This window comes from Gymnoscopelus microlampas (genome assembly GCF_963454915.1).
Source record: "Gymnoscopelus microlampas genome assembly, chromosome: 1".
Classification (NCBI taxonomy): Eukaryota; Metazoa; Chordata; class Actinopteri; order Myctophiformes; family Myctophidae; genus Gymnoscopelus; species Gymnoscopelus microlampas.
In genome coordinates, this window is record NC_139962.1 from 765094 (window position 1) to 787791 (window position 22698).

At 38.0% G+C, this 22698-nt stretch overlaps 1 protein-coding gene across 1 annotated transcript in view; it reads left to right on the top strand.

The window, feature by feature from the left end:
• Positions 1 to 22698, top strand: part of LOC311047381 (transient receptor potential cation channel subfamily M member 1-like) — a gene marked incomplete at both ends in the record, with an annotated part of 71035 nt that overhangs the window by 40757 nt on the left and 7580 nt on the right. The window contains 13 exons of the mRNA XM_084060079.1: positions 20 to 309; positions 1192 to 1420; positions 2084 to 2200; positions 2768 to 2903; positions 3362 to 3486; positions 4554 to 4732; positions 6213 to 6285; positions 10256 to 10430; positions 14907 to 14927; positions 15845 to 15989; positions 16903 to 17108; positions 18266 to 18398; positions 21056 to 21292. Coding sequence (XP_083916205.1) covers positions 20 to 309; positions 1192 to 1420; positions 2084 to 2200; positions 2768 to 2903; positions 3362 to 3486; positions 4554 to 4732; positions 6213 to 6285; positions 10256 to 10430; positions 14907 to 14927; positions 15845 to 15989; positions 16903 to 17108; positions 18266 to 18398; positions 21056 to 21292 — 2066 coding nt within the window. The remainder of the gene's footprint in view (positions 1 to 19; positions 310 to 1191; positions 1421 to 2083; positions 2201 to 2767; positions 2904 to 3361; positions 3487 to 4553; positions 4733 to 6212; positions 6286 to 10255; positions 10431 to 14906; positions 14928 to 15844; positions 15990 to 16902; positions 17109 to 18265; positions 18399 to 21055; positions 21293 to 22698) is intronic.

Here is a 22698-nt window from a genome sequence, read left to right on the forward strand (position 1 = left end):
TTGACGCTGTGGTTTCCAGGACGACGAGCCTCGGGGGAAGGGCAAAGGGAAGAAGGCCAAGAAGAAGGAAGAGGAAGTGGACATCGACGTGGACGACCCCGAGGTCTGCCGCTTCCAGTTCCCCTTCCACGAGCTGATGGTGTGGGCCGTGCTCATGAAGCGCCAGAAGATGGCGCTGTTCCTGTGGCAGCGTGGCGAGGAGGCCATGGCCAAAGCTCTGGTGGCCTGTAAGCTGTACAAGGCCATGGCCCACGAGTCCTCTCTTCTTCTGGTTGATGACATCTACCAAGACCTGGAGAATAACTCCAAGTTAGTACATTTATACACATGTATACATACTAGGGCTGGGACTTTAACTGATTAATTTAGATTAATTAATTACAGAAAATTAACGCGATAAAAAAAATTAATCGCATTTTAATCGCGCTTAGTTTATGCATTCTCACTGGACGAGTTTCAGGTGTACCGATCATACCAGTGCACCAACCAACAGCCAACACACCCCAGTGCACGCAATGGGACAAGAAGCCGATCAGACTGCTTTGCTTGGCCCAGTGGATGGGACATTTAGATTTAAAAAACTCTCTGATGGAAGCGTGGATAAAAACACGGTTGTGTGCAGAACTATTTTTTGTTGCTTAAACTTATGTATTCACTCATTGATTCACTCATATACCAAAATCTGTTTTAACTGAAAAGAAATTGCTTCTCAGGTCAAATATTGATATGCGATTAAACATGCGATTCATTTAGATTAATTAATTACAAAGCCTCTAATTAATTAGATTTTTTTTTAATCGAGTCCCAGCCCTAATACATAATGTAAATATATATATATATATATATATATATATATATATATATATATATATATATATATATATATATATATATATATACACACAATACATTATATACATATATGCACAAACTGAACAAACACTCTATAGTAATGATTACTATCACAATATAGATCTATTAAACACTGCTACTGAACAAACACTCTATAGTAATGATTACTATCACAATATAGATCTATTTAACACTGTTACTGAACAAACACTCCTCAGGGAATGACTACTATCACAATATAGATCTATTTAACACTGTTACTGAACAAACACTCTATAGCAATGATTACTATCACAATATAGATCTATTTAACACTGTTACTGAACAAACACTCCTCAGGGAATTCGGCCAGCTGGCCTACGAGCTCTTGGACCAGTCCTACAAGCACGATGAGCAGGTAGCCATGAAGCTGTTGACCTACGAGCTGAAGAACTGGAGTAACTCCACCTGCCTGAAGCTGGCCGTGGCGGCCAAGCACCGAGACTTCATCGCCCACACCTGCAGCCAGATGCTGCTCACCGACATGTGGATGGGCTACCTACGCATGGGCAAGAGCAACGGACTGAAGGTAGGGAGCTATGTACAGATGTGCCACTTCAAAACTTCACACGTTACTGTTCTTTCCCTGAAAGTGCCCTGAAAAGGCATTTTTTTCCTCCCTGTTCTGGCCTTAAAAATGCACTGTTTTGTCCCTGAAAAGAAGTTGTCACTACACACCCCCCACCCATGTGTGTTGAAGAAGGTGTCAGACTCATTATGAGGCGAAATGTGATTTGAAGAGGTCCTTGACCAGTTGCTCAAATTAATTAGCATCATAAAAGCAGTGATCATCAAAATAATTCAGCATTTTAAATGCCCTTCTTTGTCCCTCTTATTGCCCTGGGAATCCCCTGAAAATATACTGTCTTGCCGATGGCAGGACTTTTGAAGTTTTGAAATGGCACATCTGTAGGTAGGTAGGTATGTAGGAAGGGAGATTGGTAGGTAGGTAGGTAGGTAGGGAGGGAGGTGGTCTTCAGTGAGGTGGTCTTCAGTGAGGTGGTCCTCAGTGAGGTGGTCCTCAGTGAGGTGGGCTTCAGTGAGGTGGTCCTCAGTGAGGTGGGCTTCAGTGAGGTGGTCCTCAGTGAGGTGGTCCTCAGTGAGGTGGTCCTCAGTGAAGTGGGCTTCAGTGAGGTGGTCTGTAGAGTGTGACAGATCAGAGCAGTATGGTAAAGGTCTTCTTCTCCTCCAGGTCATCGTAGGCATCGTGTTTCCTCCCTCCATTCTGCTGCTGGACTTCAGAGGAGACGAGAGCAGCTTCCACTCCAAGGAGAGCGAGGACAAGGACGACGACAACAAGTCCAGCAAGGTGCAGCAGTTACCTCCATGTAGTACTTACTGTCTCCACCAGGCCGAACGGCATGGCGAGAGAGTATGTTTTGCACTGTGAACAGCTAATCTCCTGCATGGTCGGCCCGGTCGCTGCGAAACTGTGCACACAAACTCCCTGGATGCCAAAGCCGAACCTCTGCCCCGACTTTTTCAGATTGGCCTGTTATAGCGCCACCAGGAGGCTAATTTTTGCAAAACCATTTTTTTTATGTCACTCCTACAGGTTTTGTCCAAACCTCACACAAATCGGTACACAGTATCTCTATAGTCATGTGATCAACACGGATCTGTCCGATTTCCCATATTCCATCCTGATTGGCTAAGATTGGCTTCCAAAGTTTGCAGGATTGGTCAGTTTTGAAAAAAATACCTCAAATCATGAACGCAGCATGCGATTTCCGTGAAATGTTGCGTGTGTGTGTGTGTGTGTGTGTGTGTGTGTGTGTGTGTGTGTGTGTGTGTGTGTGTGTGTGTGTGTGTGTGTGTGTGTGTGTGTGTGTGTGTGTGTGTGTGTGTGTGTGTGTGTGTGTGTGTGTGTGTTCAGGACGGTGGGTCTAACGTAGACGCCATGTCTAAGAAAGGCGACGAGGAGGACGGACAGAAGAACCGGGTTCCCATCAGCAGGAAGATCTATGAGTTCTACAGCGCCCCCTACACCAAGTTCTGGTTCAACACTGCAAGTACACTTTAAATCATTTAAACATTGATCTTTATTCATATATATTTATAGATTTAAATCATTTAAGTTAAAACATGTAAACAGATTAGATCTGCTACCTGGTGTACCTGGCTCTGTAGGGTTATAGATGTGTTTATGGTTATATGATAGATCTGCTACCTGGTGTACCTGGCTCTGTAGGGTTATAGATGTGTTTATGGTTATATGATAGATCTGCTACCTGGTGTACCTGGCTCTGTAGGGTTATAGATGTGTTTATGGTTATATGATAGATCTGCTACCTGGTGTACCTGGCTCTGTAGGGTTATAGATGTGTTTATGGTTATATGATAGATCTGCTACCTGGTCTACCTGGCTCTGTAGGGTTATAGATGTGTTTATGGTTATATGATAGATCTGCTACCTGGTCTACCTGGCTCTGTAGGGTTATAGATATGTTTATGGTTATATGATAGATCTGCTACCTGGTGTACCTGGCTCTCTATAACTACATCATCCTGGTGAAGATGGAACGATGGCCGTCTCTGCAGGAGTGGATCGTCATCTCTTACATCATCACTCTTGGACTGGAGAAAGTCAGACAGGTACAATCTATACAACTGTCCATAAAACGTTCTGAAACTTAACTTTGGTTGATTATATCTCCCCTTTAATAATACCAATTGGTATATGTGTTTTAAATCATTTTTATCGTTGAATAATCAGCTTTACAATGAGGTACAGCTTGTAAGGATCGGGCATTCGTAGAATGAGCAACACAGCTAAACGTGTGGGTAGCGCCCCCCCAAAAAATTGCCAAAATGAAAATCCCCCAATATGCTTCTGGTGGTCATCGCTCTTGTTTTGAGCGACCTGTCAGCACACACCTGCTGAGAGGTGTGTGCCAGTCACAGGTGTGTGACCTGTGACTGGCACACAGGTGTGTGACTGACACCTGAACATGGGTCTTGCAACTTTGTTGAGTTTGTGTTGATGCTTCAAGCAGCAACACTGACTTCATGGAAAGATGACACGTTTGTCCCTTCAGCGGGGACATAGATTGGTGAAGCAATCGGTGACTGACACACACACCTGTGACTGACACACACCTGTGACTGACACACACCTGTGACTGGCACACACACCTGTGACTGGCACACACCTGTGACTGGCACACACACCTGTGACTGGCACACACCTGTGACTGGCACACACACCTGTGACTGACACACACCTGTGACTGACACACACCTGTGACTGGCACACACACCTGTGACTGGCACACACACCTGTGACTGGCACACACCTGTGACTGGCACACACACCTGTGACTGGCACACACCTGTGACTGGCACACACACCTGTGACTGGCACACACCTGTGACTGGCACACACACCTGTGACTGACACACACCTGTGACTGGCACACACCTGTGACTGGCACACACACCTGTGACTGACACACACCTGTGACTGACACACACCTGTGACTGATACACACCTGTGACTGACACACACCTGCCTGGAAATGGTACCAGGGCAAACACCAAATAGTTTGTATATAATTGTCAGTAGATTTAGTCATAGTTTAGTTTTTATTCATTTTTTTCGTCATAGTTGTAGTGGTCAAAATGAACACGGCCTCCATCATGTTCTCTTGTTCCTCCACCAGATCCTGATGTCAGAACCAGGGAAGCTGAAGCAGAAGATCAACGTGTGGTTGGAGGAGTACTGGAACATCACTGACCTGGCGGCCATCTGCACCTTCCTGCTGGGTCTGCTGCTCCGTCTGCAAACTGAGCCTTACATGGGCTACGGCCGAGTCATCTACTGTGTGGACATCATCTTCTGGTAGGTTAACACTTTACCATATCTACTGTGTGGACATCATCTTCTGGTAGGTTAACACTTTACCATATCTACTGTGAGGACATCATCTTCTGATAGGTTAACACTTTACCATATCTACTGTGAGGACAGCATCTTCTGGTAGGTTAACACTTTACCATATCTACTGTGTGGACATCATCTTCTGGTAGGATAACACTTTACCATATCTACTGTGTGGACATCATCTTCTGGTAGGATAACACTTTACCATATCTACTGTGTGGACATCATCTTCTGGTAGGTTAACACTTTACCATATCTACTGTGAGGACATCATCTTCTGGTAGGTTAACACTTTACCATATCTACTGTGAGGACATCATCTTCTGATAGGTTAACACTTTACCATATCTACTGTGAGGACATCATCTTCTGATAGGTTAACACTTTACCATATCTACTGTGAGGACATCATCTTCTGATAGGTTAACACTTTACCATATCTACTGTGAGGACATCATCTTCTGATAGGTTAACACTTTACCATATCTACTGTGAGGACATCATCTTCTGGTAGGTTAACACTTTACCATATCTACTGTGAGGACATCATCTTCTGGTAGGTTAACACTTTACCATATCTACTGTGTGGACATCATCTTCTGGTAGGTTAACACTTTACCATATCTACTGTGTGGACATCATCTTCTGGTAGGTTAACACTTTACCATATCTACTGTGAGGACAGCATCTTCTGGTAGGTTAACACTTTACCATATCTACTGTGTGGACATCATCTTCTGGTAGGATAACACTTTACCATATCTACTGTGTGGACATCATCTTCTGGTAGGATAACACTTTACCATATCTACTGTGTGGACATCATCTTCTGGTAGGTTAACACTTTACCATATCTACTGTGAGGACATCATCTTCTGGTAGGTTAACACTTTACCATATCTACTGTGAGGACATCATCTTCTGATAGGTTAACACTTTACCATATCTACTGTGAGGACATCATCTTCTGGTAGGTTAACACTTTACCATATCTACTGTGTGGACATCATCTTCTGGTAGGTTAACACTTTACCATATCTACTGTGTGGACATCATCTTCTGGTAGGATAACACTTTACCATATCTACTGTGTGGACATCATCTTCTGGTAGGTTAACACTTTACCATATCTACTGTGTGGACATCATCTTCTGGTAGGATAACACTTTACCATATCTACTGTGAGGACATCATCTTCTGATAACTCGCCGTGTGTCTGTGTCTGCCTCAGCCTGCAACAGAGCAGCCACAGGGTTGCCAGGTTTCGCGCGACTAACAAGCAATGCACACACTCAATTCGTTTGCATCTTGCACTTTGCTTTCGCTTTTGTTTTTTCACCCTTGCTCACAGTCATTATGATAATGTCTGTGTACTCCATTAATCTCAGAGCTAGACCACACTACCAGTCACCAGCATCAATGTATTTTCTACATCCAGGTACATCCGTGTTCTGGACATCTTTGGAGTCAACAAGTACCTGGGGCCGTACGTCATGATGATCGGGAAGATGGTGAGTCTCAGCCATTAGTTCATTAGTGTTCATTCTTTTCATTGGATTTTATTTCATTTTGACTGTTTGTCTTTAAAGTGGGTGTTTTTCCCCCTTTAACACATTGTGTGCCATAAACGGTCCGGACAGTTTTTGGCCCAATTATTTTTTTATACGTGGGGCCCACATGGGGCGCTCTACTTTGGGATCATCCAAGGAGTCTCTGAGAAGGAGATGCGGGTGTGGATCCATGTCAAAAATCCTTCCGGTCGGCCTCTCCAATGTTAACTCCTTGATTAAAAGCTTAATATCCCCATTTCCTTTTAACGTGGTGGAAGTGAGACATTTTCGATCGGCGATCACTCTGCAATGGAGGATCGCGTTAGAAATATTATTGTCCCAGGCGTTAGTCAGGACCCTCCGCCGTCTCACACGCACGCTTTGTTTACATGCACGTCCGCGTCTGGGTTTCTACAGCACGAAACGTATCAACGTAAGTGGATGGAAGATATGCAGGCACTGAACGTATACAGTATTTTAATAAACCTCTGGCACACAATGTGTTAATTGTACTAACCATTCAGCTATGCCGTCCCCCTGACAATGGTTCTGCTTAAAACTGGTAGAAACACGGACCAGTTCCACGACGGCACCAAGGATCCAAGAATCTAGAACGGAACCAGTTCTAGAACCAAAGTTCTTCTGGTGGAAAAGGGGCCAATGTGTGTAGACAATGTGTGTAGACAATGTGTGTAGACAATGTGTGTAGACAATGTGTGTAGACAATGTGTGTAGACAATGTGTGTAGACAATGTGTGTAGACAATGTGTGTAGACAATGTGTGTAGACAATGTGTGTAGACAATGTGTGTAGACAATGTGTGTAGACAATGTGTGTAGACAATGTGTGTAGACAATGTGTGTAGACAATGTGTGTAGACATGCGTGTAGACAATGTGTGTAGACAATGTGTGTAGACAATGTGTGTAGACAATGTGTGTAGACAATGTGTGTAGACAATGTGTGTAGACAATGTGTGTAGACAATGTGTGTAGACAATGTGTGTAGACAATGTGTGTAGACAATGTGTGTAGACAATGTGTGTAGACAATGTGTGTAGACAATGTGTGTAGACAATGTGTGTAGACAATGTGTGTAGACAATGTGTGTAGACAATGTGTGTAGACAACAATGTGTGTAGACAATGTGTGTAGACAATGTGTGTAGACAATGTGTGTAGACAATGTGTGTAGACAATGTGTGTAGACAATGTGTGTAGACAATGTGTGTAGACAACAATGTGTGTAGACAATGTGTGTAGACAATGTGTGTAGACAATGTGTGTAGACAACAATGTGTGTAGACAATGTGTGTAGACAATGTGTGTAGACAATGTGTGTAGACAATGTGTGTAGACAATGTGTGTAGACAATGTGTGTAGACAATGTGTGTAGACAGGCGTGTAGACAGAAATGGTGACACATTATAATGAACATTACATGAAGATTTGGTCAAGAATGGGTGTAGTGCTCCTTTAAAGAAAATCAGTTAGATATGTTGTACTTCATGCTGTATCTTCTAGATCAGTGGTTCTCAAAGTGGGGTCCAGGGACCCCCAGGGGTCCTCGAGGAGGTTCCAGGGGGTTCCCAGCGAAATACGTTTATATAGCATAAAAATCTCTTTAGCCATTTTAACAGAATGGAGTGTGTGGCCTCACACTAAGTAATGTGGTGGTCCTTGACTTTTACCACTGAGTAATGTGGTGGTCCTTGACTTTTACCACTGAGTAATGTGGTGGTCCTTGACTTTTACCACTGAGTAATGTGGTGGTCCTTGACTTTTACCACTGAGTAATGTGGTGGTCCTTGACTTTTACCACTGAGTAATGTGGTGGTCCTTGACTTTTACCACTGCGCCGCCCGAGCGCCAGACGATAGACATGTAGTTTATATATATTTACAGATGATAGACATGTAGTTTATATATATTTTACAGATGATAGACATGTAGTTAATATATATTTACAGATGATAGACATGTAGTTTATATATATTTTACAGATGATAGACATGTAGTTTATATATATTTACAGATGATAGACTTGTAGTTTATATATATTTACACATGATAGACATGTAGTTTATATATATTTTACAGATGATAGACATGTAGTTTATATATATTTACAGATAATAGACATGTAGTTTATATATATTTTACAGATGATAGACATGTATTTTATATATATTTACAGATAATAGACATGTAGTTTATATATATTTACAGATGATAGACATGTAGCTTATATATATTTACATATGATAGACATGTAGTTTATATATATTTACACATGATAGACATGTAGTTTATATATATTTACACATGATAGACATGTAGTTTATATATATTTACAGATGATAGACATGTAGTTTATATATATGTGCACATGATAGACATGTAGTTTATATATATTTACACATGATAGACATGTAGTTTATATATATTTACAGATGATAGACATGTAGTTTATATATATTTTACAGATGATAGACATGTAGTTTATATATATTTACAGATGATAGCCATGTAGTTTATATATATTTTACACATGATAGACATGTAGTTTATATATATTTACAGACGATAGACATGTAGTTTATATATATTTACACATGATAGACATGTAGTTTATGTATATTTACAGATGATAGACATGTAGTTTATATATATTTACAGATGATAGACATGTAGTTTATATATATTTACAGATGATAAACATGTAGTTTATATATATTTACAGACGATAGACATGTAGTTTATATATATTTACAGATGATAGACAGGTAGTTTATATATTTACAGATGATAAACATGTAGTTTATATATATTTACAGATGATAGACATGTAGTTTATAAATATTTTACAGATGATAGACATGTAGTTTATATATATATATTTACAGATGATAGACATGTAGTTTATATATATTTACAGATGATAGACATGTAGTTTATATAAATGTACACATGATAGACATGTAGTTTATATATATTTACACATGATAGACATGTAGTTTATATATATTTTACAGATGATAGACATGTAGTTTATATATATTTACAGATGATAGACATGTAGTTCATATATATTTACAGATGATAGACATGTAGTTCATATATATTTACAGATGATAGACATGTAGTTTATATATATTTACAGATGATAGACATGTAGCTTATATATATTTACACATGATAGACATGTAGTTTATATATATTTACACATGATAGACATGTAGTTTATATATATATTTACACATGATAGACATGTAGTTTATATATATTTACAGATGATAGACATGTAGTTTATATATATGTGCACATGATAGACATGTAGTTTATATATATTTACACATGATAGACATGCAGTTTATATATATTTACACATGATAGACATGTAGTTTATGTATATTTACAGATGATAGACATGTAGTTTATATATATTTACACATGATAGACATGCAGTTTATATATATTTACACATGATAGACATGTAGTTTATATATATGTGCACATGATAGACATGTAGTTTATATATATTTACACATGATAGACATGCAGTTTATATATATTTACACATGATAGACATGTAGTTTATGTATATTTACAGATGATAGACATGTAGTTCATATATATTTACAGATGATAGACATGTAGTTTATATATATTTACACATGATAAACATGTAGTTTATATATATTTACAGACGATAGACATGTAGTTTATATATATTTACAGATGATAGACATGTAGTTCATATATATTTACAGATGATAGACATGTAGTTTATATATATTTTACAGATGATAGACATGTAGTTTATATATATTTACAGATGATAGACATGTAGTTTACATATATTTACAGATGATAGACATGTAGTTTATATATATTTACAGATGATAGTCATGTAGTTTATATATATTTACAGATGATAGACATGTTGTACTTCGTGGTCATAATGCTGGTGGTGCTGATGAGCTTCGGCGTGGCCCGGCAGGCCATCCTGCACCCAGATGAAAAGCCAACATGGCGGCTGGCCAGGAACATCTTCTACATGCCTTACTGGATGATCTACGGAGAGGTGTTTGCAGACTCCATAGACCGTAAGACCAAAGTTCATAGTAAGATGACGTTTCCTGACTCAGGGGCCAATAAAAACATCATAAACATGTCATAATAATAATAATAATAATAACAATAACAATACCTTTTACATACAGAAGCACCTTCAATGCATAGGATAGTGTCCTATGAGATGATAATGATCTTTATTTATATATAGAAATACAGCTGTATAATAAGTGCTGTACAATACAGAACAAACCTAAACAGATTAAAACAACAAAACAGCAGAAATACATCTCATAAGATGCTATAGTTAAAAGCTAAATTGAAAAGGTGGGTTTTCAGTTGACACTTAAAGATGTTGACTGTGCTAGGAGTAGTTCACGCACACCAACTACACACGCGCACGCACGCACGGAACCACGCACGCGCACACACACACACACACACACACACACACACACACACACACACACACACACACACACACACACACACACACACACACACACACACACCCCTTGACGCCTTGAATTGATGGATTTGTCTTTGTGGCATTCCGGTAGGAGACATTAGACTTTTGTTTAGTTTGTACATATAGTGATATTTTGCCTGTTTTTTTTATGTGTTGATATTTGAACTGTTTGGTGCTACTATACATGACATTTACATTACAGTCATTTAGCAGACGCTTATATCCAAAGCGACTTACAATAAGTGCATTCAACATAGGTAGGGAACAAAAACTACTAATCACCAGAAGTCTGAAGTGCATTTCCTGCAAAAACAAGCAACTAAGAGCATACCTAGTGCTAAGGTCATCACATTATTGTCTCAGGAGTCAGGAATGTGACCAAAACAAAACATCTCCATGAATTCAAGGCTTCATGGAGTGTGAGTGTGTGTGTGTGTGTGTGTGTGTGTGTGTGTGTGTGTGTGTGTGTGTGTGTGTGTGTGTGTGTGTGTGTGTGTGTGTGTGTGTGTGTGTGTGTGTGTGTGTGTGTGTGTGTGTGTGTGTGTGTGTGTATGTAGTTGATAGAAAACAAGTAATTACTTTGTGTGAACTACTCCTTTAATGCCTCCCTGATTTCTTGAGGTAATGTGTTCCACAGATTAACTGATGAATGCAGCATCATTATGTTCTTCTCTCTATTAGACCCGCCTCTGAGATAGGCTGTGCCATACCATGTAAGGCTTTAAACACATGGGTCATACCATGTAAGGCTTTAAACACATGGGCCATACCATGTAAGGCTTTAAACACATGGGTCATACCATGTAGTAGTTTAAACACATGGGTCATACCATGTAAGGCTTTAAACACATGGGTCATACCATGTAAGGCTTTAAACACATGGGCCATACCATGTAAGGCTTTAAACACATGGGCCATACCATGTAAGGCTTTAAACACATGGGTCATACCATGTAAGGCTTTAAACACATGGGTCATACCATGTAAGGCTTTAAACACATGGGTCATACCATGTAAGGCTTTAAACACATGGGTCATACCATGTAAGGCTTTAAACACATGGGTCATACCATGTAAGGCTTTAAACACATGGGCCATACCATGTAAGGCTTTAAACACATGGGCCATACCATGTAGTAGTTTAAACACATGGGTCATACCATGTAAGGCTTTAAACACATGGGCCATACCATGTAAGGCTTTAAACACATGGGCCATACCATGTAAGGCTCTAAACACATGGGTCATACCATGTAAGGCTCTAAACACATGGGTCATACCATGTAGTAGTTTAAACACATGGGCCATACCATGTAAGGCTTTAAACACATGGGCCATACCATGTAAGGCTTTAAACACATGGGCCATACCATGTAAGGCTTTAAACACATGGGCCATACCATGTAGTAGTTTAAACACATGGGTCATACCATGTAAGGCTTTAAACACATGGGCCATACCATGTAAGGCTTTAAACACATGGGCCATACCATGTAAGGCTTTAAACACATGGGCCATACCATGTAGTAGTTTAAACACATGGGCCATACCATGTAAGGCTTTAAACACATGGGTCATACCATGTAAGGCTTTAAACACATGGGTCATACCATGTAAGGCTTTAAACACATGGGCCATACCATGTAAGGCTCTAAACACATGGGTCATACCATGTAAGGCTTTAAACACATGGGTCATACCATTTAAGGCTTTAAACACATGGGTCATACCATGTAAGGCTTTAAACACATGGGTCATACCATTTAAGGCTTTAAACACATGGGCCATACCATGTAAGGCTTTAAACACATGGGTCATACCATTTAAGGCTTTAAACACATGGGTCATACCATGTAAGGCTCTAAACACATGGGCCATACCATGTAAGGCTCTAAACACATGGGTCATACCATGTAAGGCTTTAAACACGTGGGTCATACCATGTAAGGCTTTAAACACATGGGTCATACCATGTAAGGCTTTAAACACATGGGTCATACCATGTAGTGCTTTAAACACATGGGTCATACCATGTAGTAGTTTAAACACATGGGCCATACCATGTAAGGCTTTAAACACATGGGTCATACCATGTAAGGCTTTAAACACATGGGCCATACCATGTAAGGCTTTAAACACATGGGTCATACCATGTAAGGCTCTAAACACATGGGTCATACCATGTAAGGCTTTAAACACATGGGTCATACCATGTAAGGCTTTAAACACATGGGTCATACCATGTAAGGCTTTAAACACATGGGTCATACCATGTAGTGCTTTAAACACATGGGTCATACCATGTAGTAGTTTAAACACATGGGCCATACCATGTAAGGCTTTAAACACATGGGTCATACCATGTAAGGCTTTAAACACATGGGTCATACCATGTAAGGCTTTAAACACATGGGTCATAAGGCTTTAAACACATGGGTCATACCATGTAAGGCTTTAAACACATGGGTCATACCATGTAGTGCTTTAAACACATGGGTCATACCATGTAAGGCTTTAAACACATGGGTCATACCATGTAGTGCTTTAAACACATGGGTCATACCATGTAGTGCTTTAAACACATGGGTCATACCATGTAGTGCTTTAAACACATGGGTCATACCATTTAGTGGTTTAAACACAAGAAGCAACATTTTAAAGTTGACTCTAAATGAAACAGGGATATAAAGTCGCCCAGACTGGGGAGATATGCTCGCGTCTTCTGGTTCTTGTTTTGAGTTTTACATTAATTGCAGTCACTGTAATACAGATGAGCTGTATTACTATGGCTAATGTATTACTGTGTTGATTTTGTGGACTAAATCATGACAAATAATGTTGGTCAACTACCTTTTTTTCCACTGACGAAAATTAAATTAAAACTAAATTAAAACTAAATTAAAACTAAATTAAAACTAATTTATGATGACTAAAGCTATGACTAGAAATACATCTAGAATGCATAGGGACTAGTGGAGAAGAGATCCATAGAATACATCTACCCATAATTCCTGAATCTTGAATCCAGTAGAACTAAGACTAGTGGAGAAGAGATCCAGTAGAACTAAGACTAGTGGAGAAGAGATCCAGTAGAACTAAGACTAGTGGAGAAGAGATCCAGTAGAACTAAGATTAGTGGAGAAGAGATCCAGTAGAACTAAGACTAGTGGAGAAGAGATCCAGTAGAACTAAGACTAGTGGAGAAGAGATGCAGTAGAACTAAGACTAGTGGAGAAGAGATCCAGTAGAACTAAGACTAGTGGAGAAGAGATCCAGTAGAACTAAGACTAGTGGAGAAGATATACAGTAAACTAAGACTAGTGGAGAAGAGATCCAGTAGAACTAAGACTAGTGGACAAGAGATCCAGTAGAACTAAGACTAGTGGAGAAGAGATCCAGTAGAACTAAGACTAGTGGAGAAGAGATCCAGTAGAACTAAGACTAGTGGAGAAGAGATCCAGTAGAACTAAGACTAGAGGAGAGGAGATCCAGTAGAACTAAGACTAGTGGAGAAGAGATCCAGTAGAACTAAGACTAGTGGAGAAGAGATCCAGTAGAACTAAGACTAGTGGACAAGAGATCCAGTAGAACTAAGACTAGTGGACAAGAGATCCAGTAGAACTAAGACTAGTGGAGAAGAGATCCAGTAGAACTAAGACTAGTGGAGAAGAGATCCAGTAGAACTAAGACTAGTGGAGAAGAGATCCAGTAGAACTAAGACTAGTGGAGAAGAGATCCAGTAGAACTAAGACTAGAGGAGAAGAGATCCAGTAGAACTAAGACTAGTGGAGAAGAGATCCAGTAGAACTAAGACTAGCGGAGAAGAGATCCAGTAGAACTAAGACTAGTGGAGAAGAGATCCAGTAGTGTGGATACAGTGTATATACATATCAGTGTTATATTGTGTAGTTTTGTGTAGTTCATGTGGGTGTTTATTCTTATATAGTGTATTGTTTTGTGCAGTTTATGTTGTGTTGGTGTTATTACTGTTCTCTTTTCTCTTTTCTCTGGTGTTTTCCTGAACCTCTGCCTGGCTCAGTGTACGCTATGGAGATCAACCGTAAGTATTCATTATAATGTTTATAAAATGTTATATAACTATAACATTATATAAGTAATTACCATAATGTTTATATAATGTTTTAGAACTATAACGCTGTTTAAGTAAATACTAAAACTAGTCCATACCCGTCGGGACGCAGGCGCAGTTTGATCATTCATCCCATAGGTCGCGGGGCCATCCCACAGCTGGGGAGCCGTAACCATGGCGACATTCTTTACACAAAAAACGCTAATAAACAGCTGACATTCGGGGAAAGTGAAAAACGGGCTTCGCTGTTCCGTGCACATGGTAATGTGTGTGTGTGTGTGTGTGTGTGTGTGTGTGTGTGTGTGTGTGTGTGTGTGTGTGTGTGTGTGTGTGTGTGTGTGTGTGTGTGTGTGTGTGTGTGTGTGTGTGTGTGTGTGTGTGTGTGACACATGGTAATGGCGAATGTCTGTGTGCAAATGCAGAGCTATTGCTCCAGCCACTGAGGAGAACCGGGCAGAACAGATTTTGGGCTCTCCACACAGAGCTTTGTAGAATTATAGGAGGATGTTTATATAATGTTATATAAATAATTACTATTATTATATAATAGTCATAGTAAGTAAGTATTTAACAAGTAAGAAATAGGTACTTATTACTTCATCTCAGCTGACTATAAACAGACATTCTAGTCTTCTAGATTCTAGTCAAATATCTTGTATATGTCTTGTGTAGACATTCAAAGTGTTTCTCCTAACCCAGTGTGTATTCCAGTGTGTATTCCAGTGCGTATTCAATGCACATGTTTATATTTATTCATCATAGCGATGTTGTCGGGCAAAGATCTTGCTCCATGTTTCAACTTTTTATGTTTGTTTTTTCCTCCTCTGTACATTAATGTCCTACTCTGTCATCCTACACATTATAATAATAATAATCATGTATTCCAGCTCCCTGCGGTGACAACATGTATGATGAGGATGGGAAGAAGCTTCCTCCCTGCATCCCTGGAGCCTCTCTGACTCCTGCCATCATGGCCTGTTACCTTCTGGTGGCCAACATCCTTCTGGTCAACCTGCTGATCGCTGTGTTCAAGTAAGACCATTTAAACATCCTGTGTTCAAGTAAGACCATTTAAACGTCCTGCTGTGTTCAAGTAAGACCATTTAAACGTCCTGTGTTCAAGTAAGACCATTTAAACATCCTGTGTTCAAGTAAGACCATTTAAACGTCCTGTGTTCAAGTAAGACCATTTAAACATCCTGTGTTCAAGTAAGACCATTTAAACGTCCTGTGTTCAAGTAAGACCATTTAAACATCCTGTGTTCAAGTAAGACCATTTAAACGTCCTGTGTTCAAGTAAGACCATTTAAACATCCTGCTGTGTTCAAGTAAGACCATTTAAACATCCTGTGTTCAAGTAAGACCATTTAAACATCCTGCTGTGTTCAAGTAAGACCGTTTAAACATCCTGTGTTCAAGTAAGACCATTTAAACGTCCTGTGTTCAAGTAAGACCATTTAAACATCCTGTGTTCAAGTAAGACCATTTAAACATGAAAATCAGAAACATAAACTCTTGCAAAATCTGTCTGTTCTGCATTGGATGCTGTGGAACACAGGATTCACTTTTTAACCATTATCATTATTATCATTTTCCTCCCCAATGTAGTTATGCCAATCCATTCCTCTCCACACACACACACATTACTGTGTGTGTTGTCACTGCTGTTGTGCAACATACGTTTTTCAGAAAACTATTAGGATTTAGAACAGTGCTTAAAACTAGCCGATGTACAAGCTCACAGTGCGTCACTCTTGTACATCTGCTATTCTTGAAAATCTTCTCTTCTGGGTGGTCCCTGGCACTAAACTTTTTTCAGATAAGGGGTCCGCGGCCAAACACACATCAATGTGGGGGTCCTTGACAACTATACTGATTTAGGAGGCCTTTGTAGAACACATTAACACATGTCGGTTGTCGTTGTTGTTGTTTTGCGTTGCCACAGCAACACGTTCTTCGAGGTGAAGTCCGTCTCTAACCAGATCTGGAAGTTCCAACGTTACCAGCTGATCATGAGCTTCCACGACCGGCCCGTTCTTCCTCCTCCCCTCATCATCCTCCCTCACATCTACATCCTGCTCAGACGGCTGTGCTGCCGCTGCCGCCGCAAAGCCGAGGGAGAGCAGGAGGAGCACCGAGAGAGAGGCCTACGTAAGAATTATTATATTATAATATTATTAATATTATTATTATTATTATAAAGCCGAGGGAGAGCACGAGGAGCACCGAGAGAGAGGCCTACGTAAGAATTATTATATTATAATATTATTAATATTATTATTATTATTATTATAAAGCCGAGGGAGAGCACGAGGAGCACCGAGAGAGAGGCCTACGTAAGAATTATTATATTATAATATTATTATTATTATTATTATTATTATTATAAAGCCGAGGGAGAGCACGAGGAGCACCGAGAGAGAGGCCTACGTAAGAATTATTATATATTATTATTATTATTATTATTATTATAAAGCCGAGGGAGAGCAGGAGGAGCACCGAGAGAGAGGCCTACGTAAGAATTATTATATTATAATATTATTAATATTATTATTATTATTATTATTATTATTATAAAGCCGAGGGAGAGCAGGAGGAGCACCGAGAGAGAGGCCTACGTAAGAATTATTATAATCTGTTAGTTTTTACCACCTTTTTCTCCCCAATGTTGTCGTCATGCCAGTTAATTCCTCCCCACACACACACATGTCTCTATGTGTGTCGTCACTGCTGTTGTATCCTACTGGTTCACCTGCCAGTGAGGAGCCCCCACCAGGAAGTTGTACTTTTTGTCCCCTACTGACTCACATGCCAGTGAGGAGCCCCCACCGAGAGGTCATACTGTTGTCCCCTACTGACTCACATGCTAGTGAGGAGCCCCCACCGAGAGGTCATACTGTTGTCCCCTACTGACTCACATGCTAGTGAGGAGCCCCCACCGAGAAGTCATACTGTTGTCCCCTGACTCACATGCTAGTGAGGAGCCCCCACCGAGAGGTCATACTGTTGTCCCCTACTGACTCAGCTTCAAGTGAGGAGCCCCCACCGGGAGGTGATAGAGCCTAGTATAGTAGTATAATATTATAAAATATTATATAGTATAATATAATATATATATATATATATATATATATATATATATATATATATATATATATATATATATATATATATATATATTAATCATATTTTTAAACAGAGTTGATATTCAGTGCCGAGGAGCTAAAGTTTCTCTATGAGTTTGAGGAACAATGTTTAAACAACATTAACATCTTCATCATAATATTTTAATCATATTATTTAAACAGAGCTGGTATTAACCCCTGAGGAGCTGAAGTCTCTCTATGAGTTTGAAGAACAATGTCTGGAGGAATATTTCAGAGAGAAGGAGGACGAGACACAGTCGTCCAACAACGAGCGAATCAGAGTCACTTCTGAGAGGTAAGAATATTATAACAATCTGTATTATTATTTATCCATAATTATAATAACTATTGAATAATATAACAACCTGTATTGTTATTTATTCTTAATTATTTTTGGCCTATAACTCTTGAACCGTAGACCACAATCAACAATCTGTTTTTCCCTTGGATTCCTTGGTTCATGGCGTAACATATCATACATCACACGATATATCATACCTCACACCATTTTGCATTTCTTCAAAGCACACTACAGATTCTCTCCAAAACTCACAGAAATCTGTGTCAATACCGGCCACAAATCTTTGAAACCATACAGGCAAGTGTAGCGTCGCCATATGTGTCCATAACTTCCTCCACTGACGCAACTCGTTTTCTTGGCGCAGGGGGTTGTTGGCCGGACTAGTGAGCCGTGGATCAAAGGTTCGATCCCGACTCGTAGCGCTGCACTTCTGGGCCGTTACACTGGTGTCAGAAGTGGGATGTTGCTCGCGTGAGGGAACTCAAGAGTGACCATTGGACTTAATCTGGTGCAACAAACAGTGACATTAGTAGCTTTTGTGGCGCCCCCCTATGGGTGGAAGTGAAATAGCTTTTGGCTCTTCATTGTTTAGTCCATGATTTGTGCAATTCTTTTGCCAAACAGGCTACTACAACAAACTTTGCAAGCCAATCTGAATGGAATATGAAAACAATCTGACTGAAACAACGTGATCACATGACCTCAGACAGAATATGCACCGATCTGCATGAGTTTTGGACAGAATCTATAAAGTTAGTAGCAGAAAGTGTGTTTTGAAGAAAATGCAAACTGTCGGAAAATCCTATTAAGCAGATATCTGGTAAGTTGTGACATGAAGGAATCCAGGAAAAAACATACATTTTTGATGGTACGAACCTACAGTTCAACAGGTATAGGACAAAAAGTGAATTGGCTTTTCTTGTAATGGATATTAATAAAGACAATGTTTGTGCATAGTTTTTACATTTCTGGTGGATCCCTATTGTAGGTCTTTAAGAAGCTTTTATCATCAGTAGGTCTTAAAGAAACTGTTAATAATATAATGTTAATAACATAATGTTAATAATGTTAATATAATATTAATAATGTTAATAATATTATGTTAATAACATAATGTTAATAATGTTAATATAATGTTAATAACATAATGTTAATATAATGTTAATAACATAATATTAATATGTGTTCAGGGTAGAGAACATGGCCATACTATAATGTTAATAATATAATGTTAATAATGTTAATAACATAATGTTAATAATGTGTTCAGGGTAGAGAACATGGCCATACTATAATGTTAATAGTGTTAATAATATGATGTTAATAACATAATGTTAATATGTGTTCAGGGTAGAGAACATGGCCATACTATAATGTTAATAGTGTTAATAATATAATGTTAATAACATAATGTTAATATGTGTTCAGGGTAGAGAACATGGCCATACTATAATGTTAATAATATAATGTTAATAATGTTAATAACATAATGTTAATAATGTGTTAAGGGTAGAGAACATGGCCATACTATAATGTTAATAGTGTTAATAATATGATGTTAATAACATAATGTTAATAATGTGTTCAGGGTAGAGAACATGTCCATAATATAATGTTAATAATATAATGTTAATAATGTTAATATAATATTAATAATGTTAATAATATTATGTTAATAACATAATGTTAATAATGTGTTCAGGGTAGAGAACATGGCCATAATATAATGTTAATAGTGTTAATAATATAATGTTAATAACATAATGTTAATAATGTGTTCAGGGTAGAGAACATGTCCATAATATAATGTTAATAATATAATGTTAATAATGTTAATATAATATTAATAATGTTAATAATATTATGTTAATAACATAATGTTAATAATGTTAATATAATGTTAATAACATAATGTTAATAATGTGTTCAGGGTAGAGAACATGGCCATAATATAATGTTAATAATGTTAATAATATAATGTTAATAGTGTTAATAATATAATGTTAATAATGTTAATAATATAATGTTAATAGTGTTAATAATATAATGTTAATAATGTTAATAACATAATGTTAATAATGTGTTCAGGGTAGAGAACATGGCCATACTATAATGTTAATAGTGTTAATAATATAATGTTAATAACATAATGTTAATAATGTGTTCAGGGTAGAGAACATGGCCATAATATAATGTTAATAGTGTTAATAATATAATGTTAATAATGTTAATAACATAATGTTAATAATGTGTTCAGGGTAGAGAACGTGTCCATAATATAATGTTAATAATATAATGTTAATAATGTTAATATAATATTAATAATGTTAATAATATTATGTTAATAACATAATGTTAATAATGTTAATATAATGTTAATAACATAATGTTAATAATGTGTTCAGGGTAGAGAACATGGCCATACTATAATGTTAATAATGTTAATAACATAATGTTAATAATGTGTTCAGGGTAGAGAACATGGCCATACTATAATGTTAACAATGTTAATACTATAATGTTAATAGTGTTAATAATATAATGTTAATAACATAATGTTAATAATGTGTTCAGGGTAGAGAACATGGCCATACTATAATGTTAATAGTGTTAATAATATAATGTTAATATAATGTTAATAATGTGTTCAGGGTAGAGAACATGGCCATGCGTCTAGAAGAGGTGAATGAGAGGGAACATCACATGAAGGCCTGTCTACAGACGGTAGACCTGCGTCTCTCTCAGATGGAGGACTTCTCCGCTCGCATGCTGTTCTCCCTGGAGAGGCTGGCGGGGGAGGAGTCAGCCCAGGGCGGGTCCATCAGCGACACGGACACGCTGCGCCGACACAGCAGCATCAACAGCGCCGACGGATACAGTCTCTATCGGTACGTTAAGGATAAAACTAAGTACTAACTACAGTCTCTATCGTTAAGTTAAGGATAAAACTAACTACTAACTACAGTCTCTATCGGTACGTTAATGATAAAACTAAGTACTAACTACAGTCTCTATCGGTACGTTAATGATAAAACTAACTACTAACTACAGTCTCTATCGGTACGTTAATGATAAAACTAACTACTAACTACAGTCTTTATTGGTACGTTAATGATAAAACTAAGTACTAACTACAGTCTCTATCGGTACGTTAAGGATAAAACTAAGTACTAACTACAGTCTCTATCGGTATGTTAAGGATAAAACTAAGTACTAACTACAGTCTCTATCGGTACGTTAAGGATAAAACTAAGTACTAACTACAGTCTCTATCGGTATGTTAAGGATAAAACTAACTACTAACTACAGTCTCTATCGGTATGTTAAGGATAAAACTAACTACTAACTACAGTCTCTATCGGTACGTTAATGATAAAACTAAGTACTAACTACAGTCTCTATCGGTATGTTAAGGATAAAACTAAGTACTAACTACAGTCTCTATCGGTACGTTAATGATAAAACTAAGTACTAACTACAGTCTCTATCGGTACGTTAAGGATAAAACTAATTACTAACTACAGTCTCTATTGGTACGTTAATGATAAAACTAACTACTAACTACAGTCTCTATTGGTACGTTAATGATAAAACTAAGTACTAACTACAGTCTCTATCGGTACGTTAATGATAAAACTAACTACTAACTACAGTCTCTATTGGTACGTTAATGATAAAACTAACTACTAACTACAGTCTCTATTGGTACGTTAATGATAAAACTAAGTACTAACTACAGTCTCTATCGGTACGTTAATGATAAAACTAACTACTAACTACAGTCTCTATTGGTACGTTAATGATAAAACTAACTACTAACTACAGTCTCTATTGGTACGTTAATGATAAAACTAACTACTAACTACAGTCTCTATCGGTACGTTAATGATAAAACTAACTACTAACTACAGTCTCTATCGGTACGTTAAGGATAAAACTAACTACTAACTACAGTCTCTATTGGTACGTTAATGATACAACTAATTACTAACTACAGTCTCTATCGGTACATTAAGGATAAAACTAACTACTAACTACAGTCTCTATTGGTACGTTAATGATAAAACTAATTACTAACTACAGTCTCTATCGGTACGTTAAGGATAAAACTAACTACTAACTACAGTCTCTATTGGTACGTTAATGATAAAACTAAGTACTAACTACAGTCTCTATCGGTACGTTAATGATAAAACTAACTACTAACTACAGTCTCTATCAGTACGTTAATGATAAAACTAACTACTAACTACAGTCTCTATCGGTACATTAAGGATAAAACTTTTATAAAAGT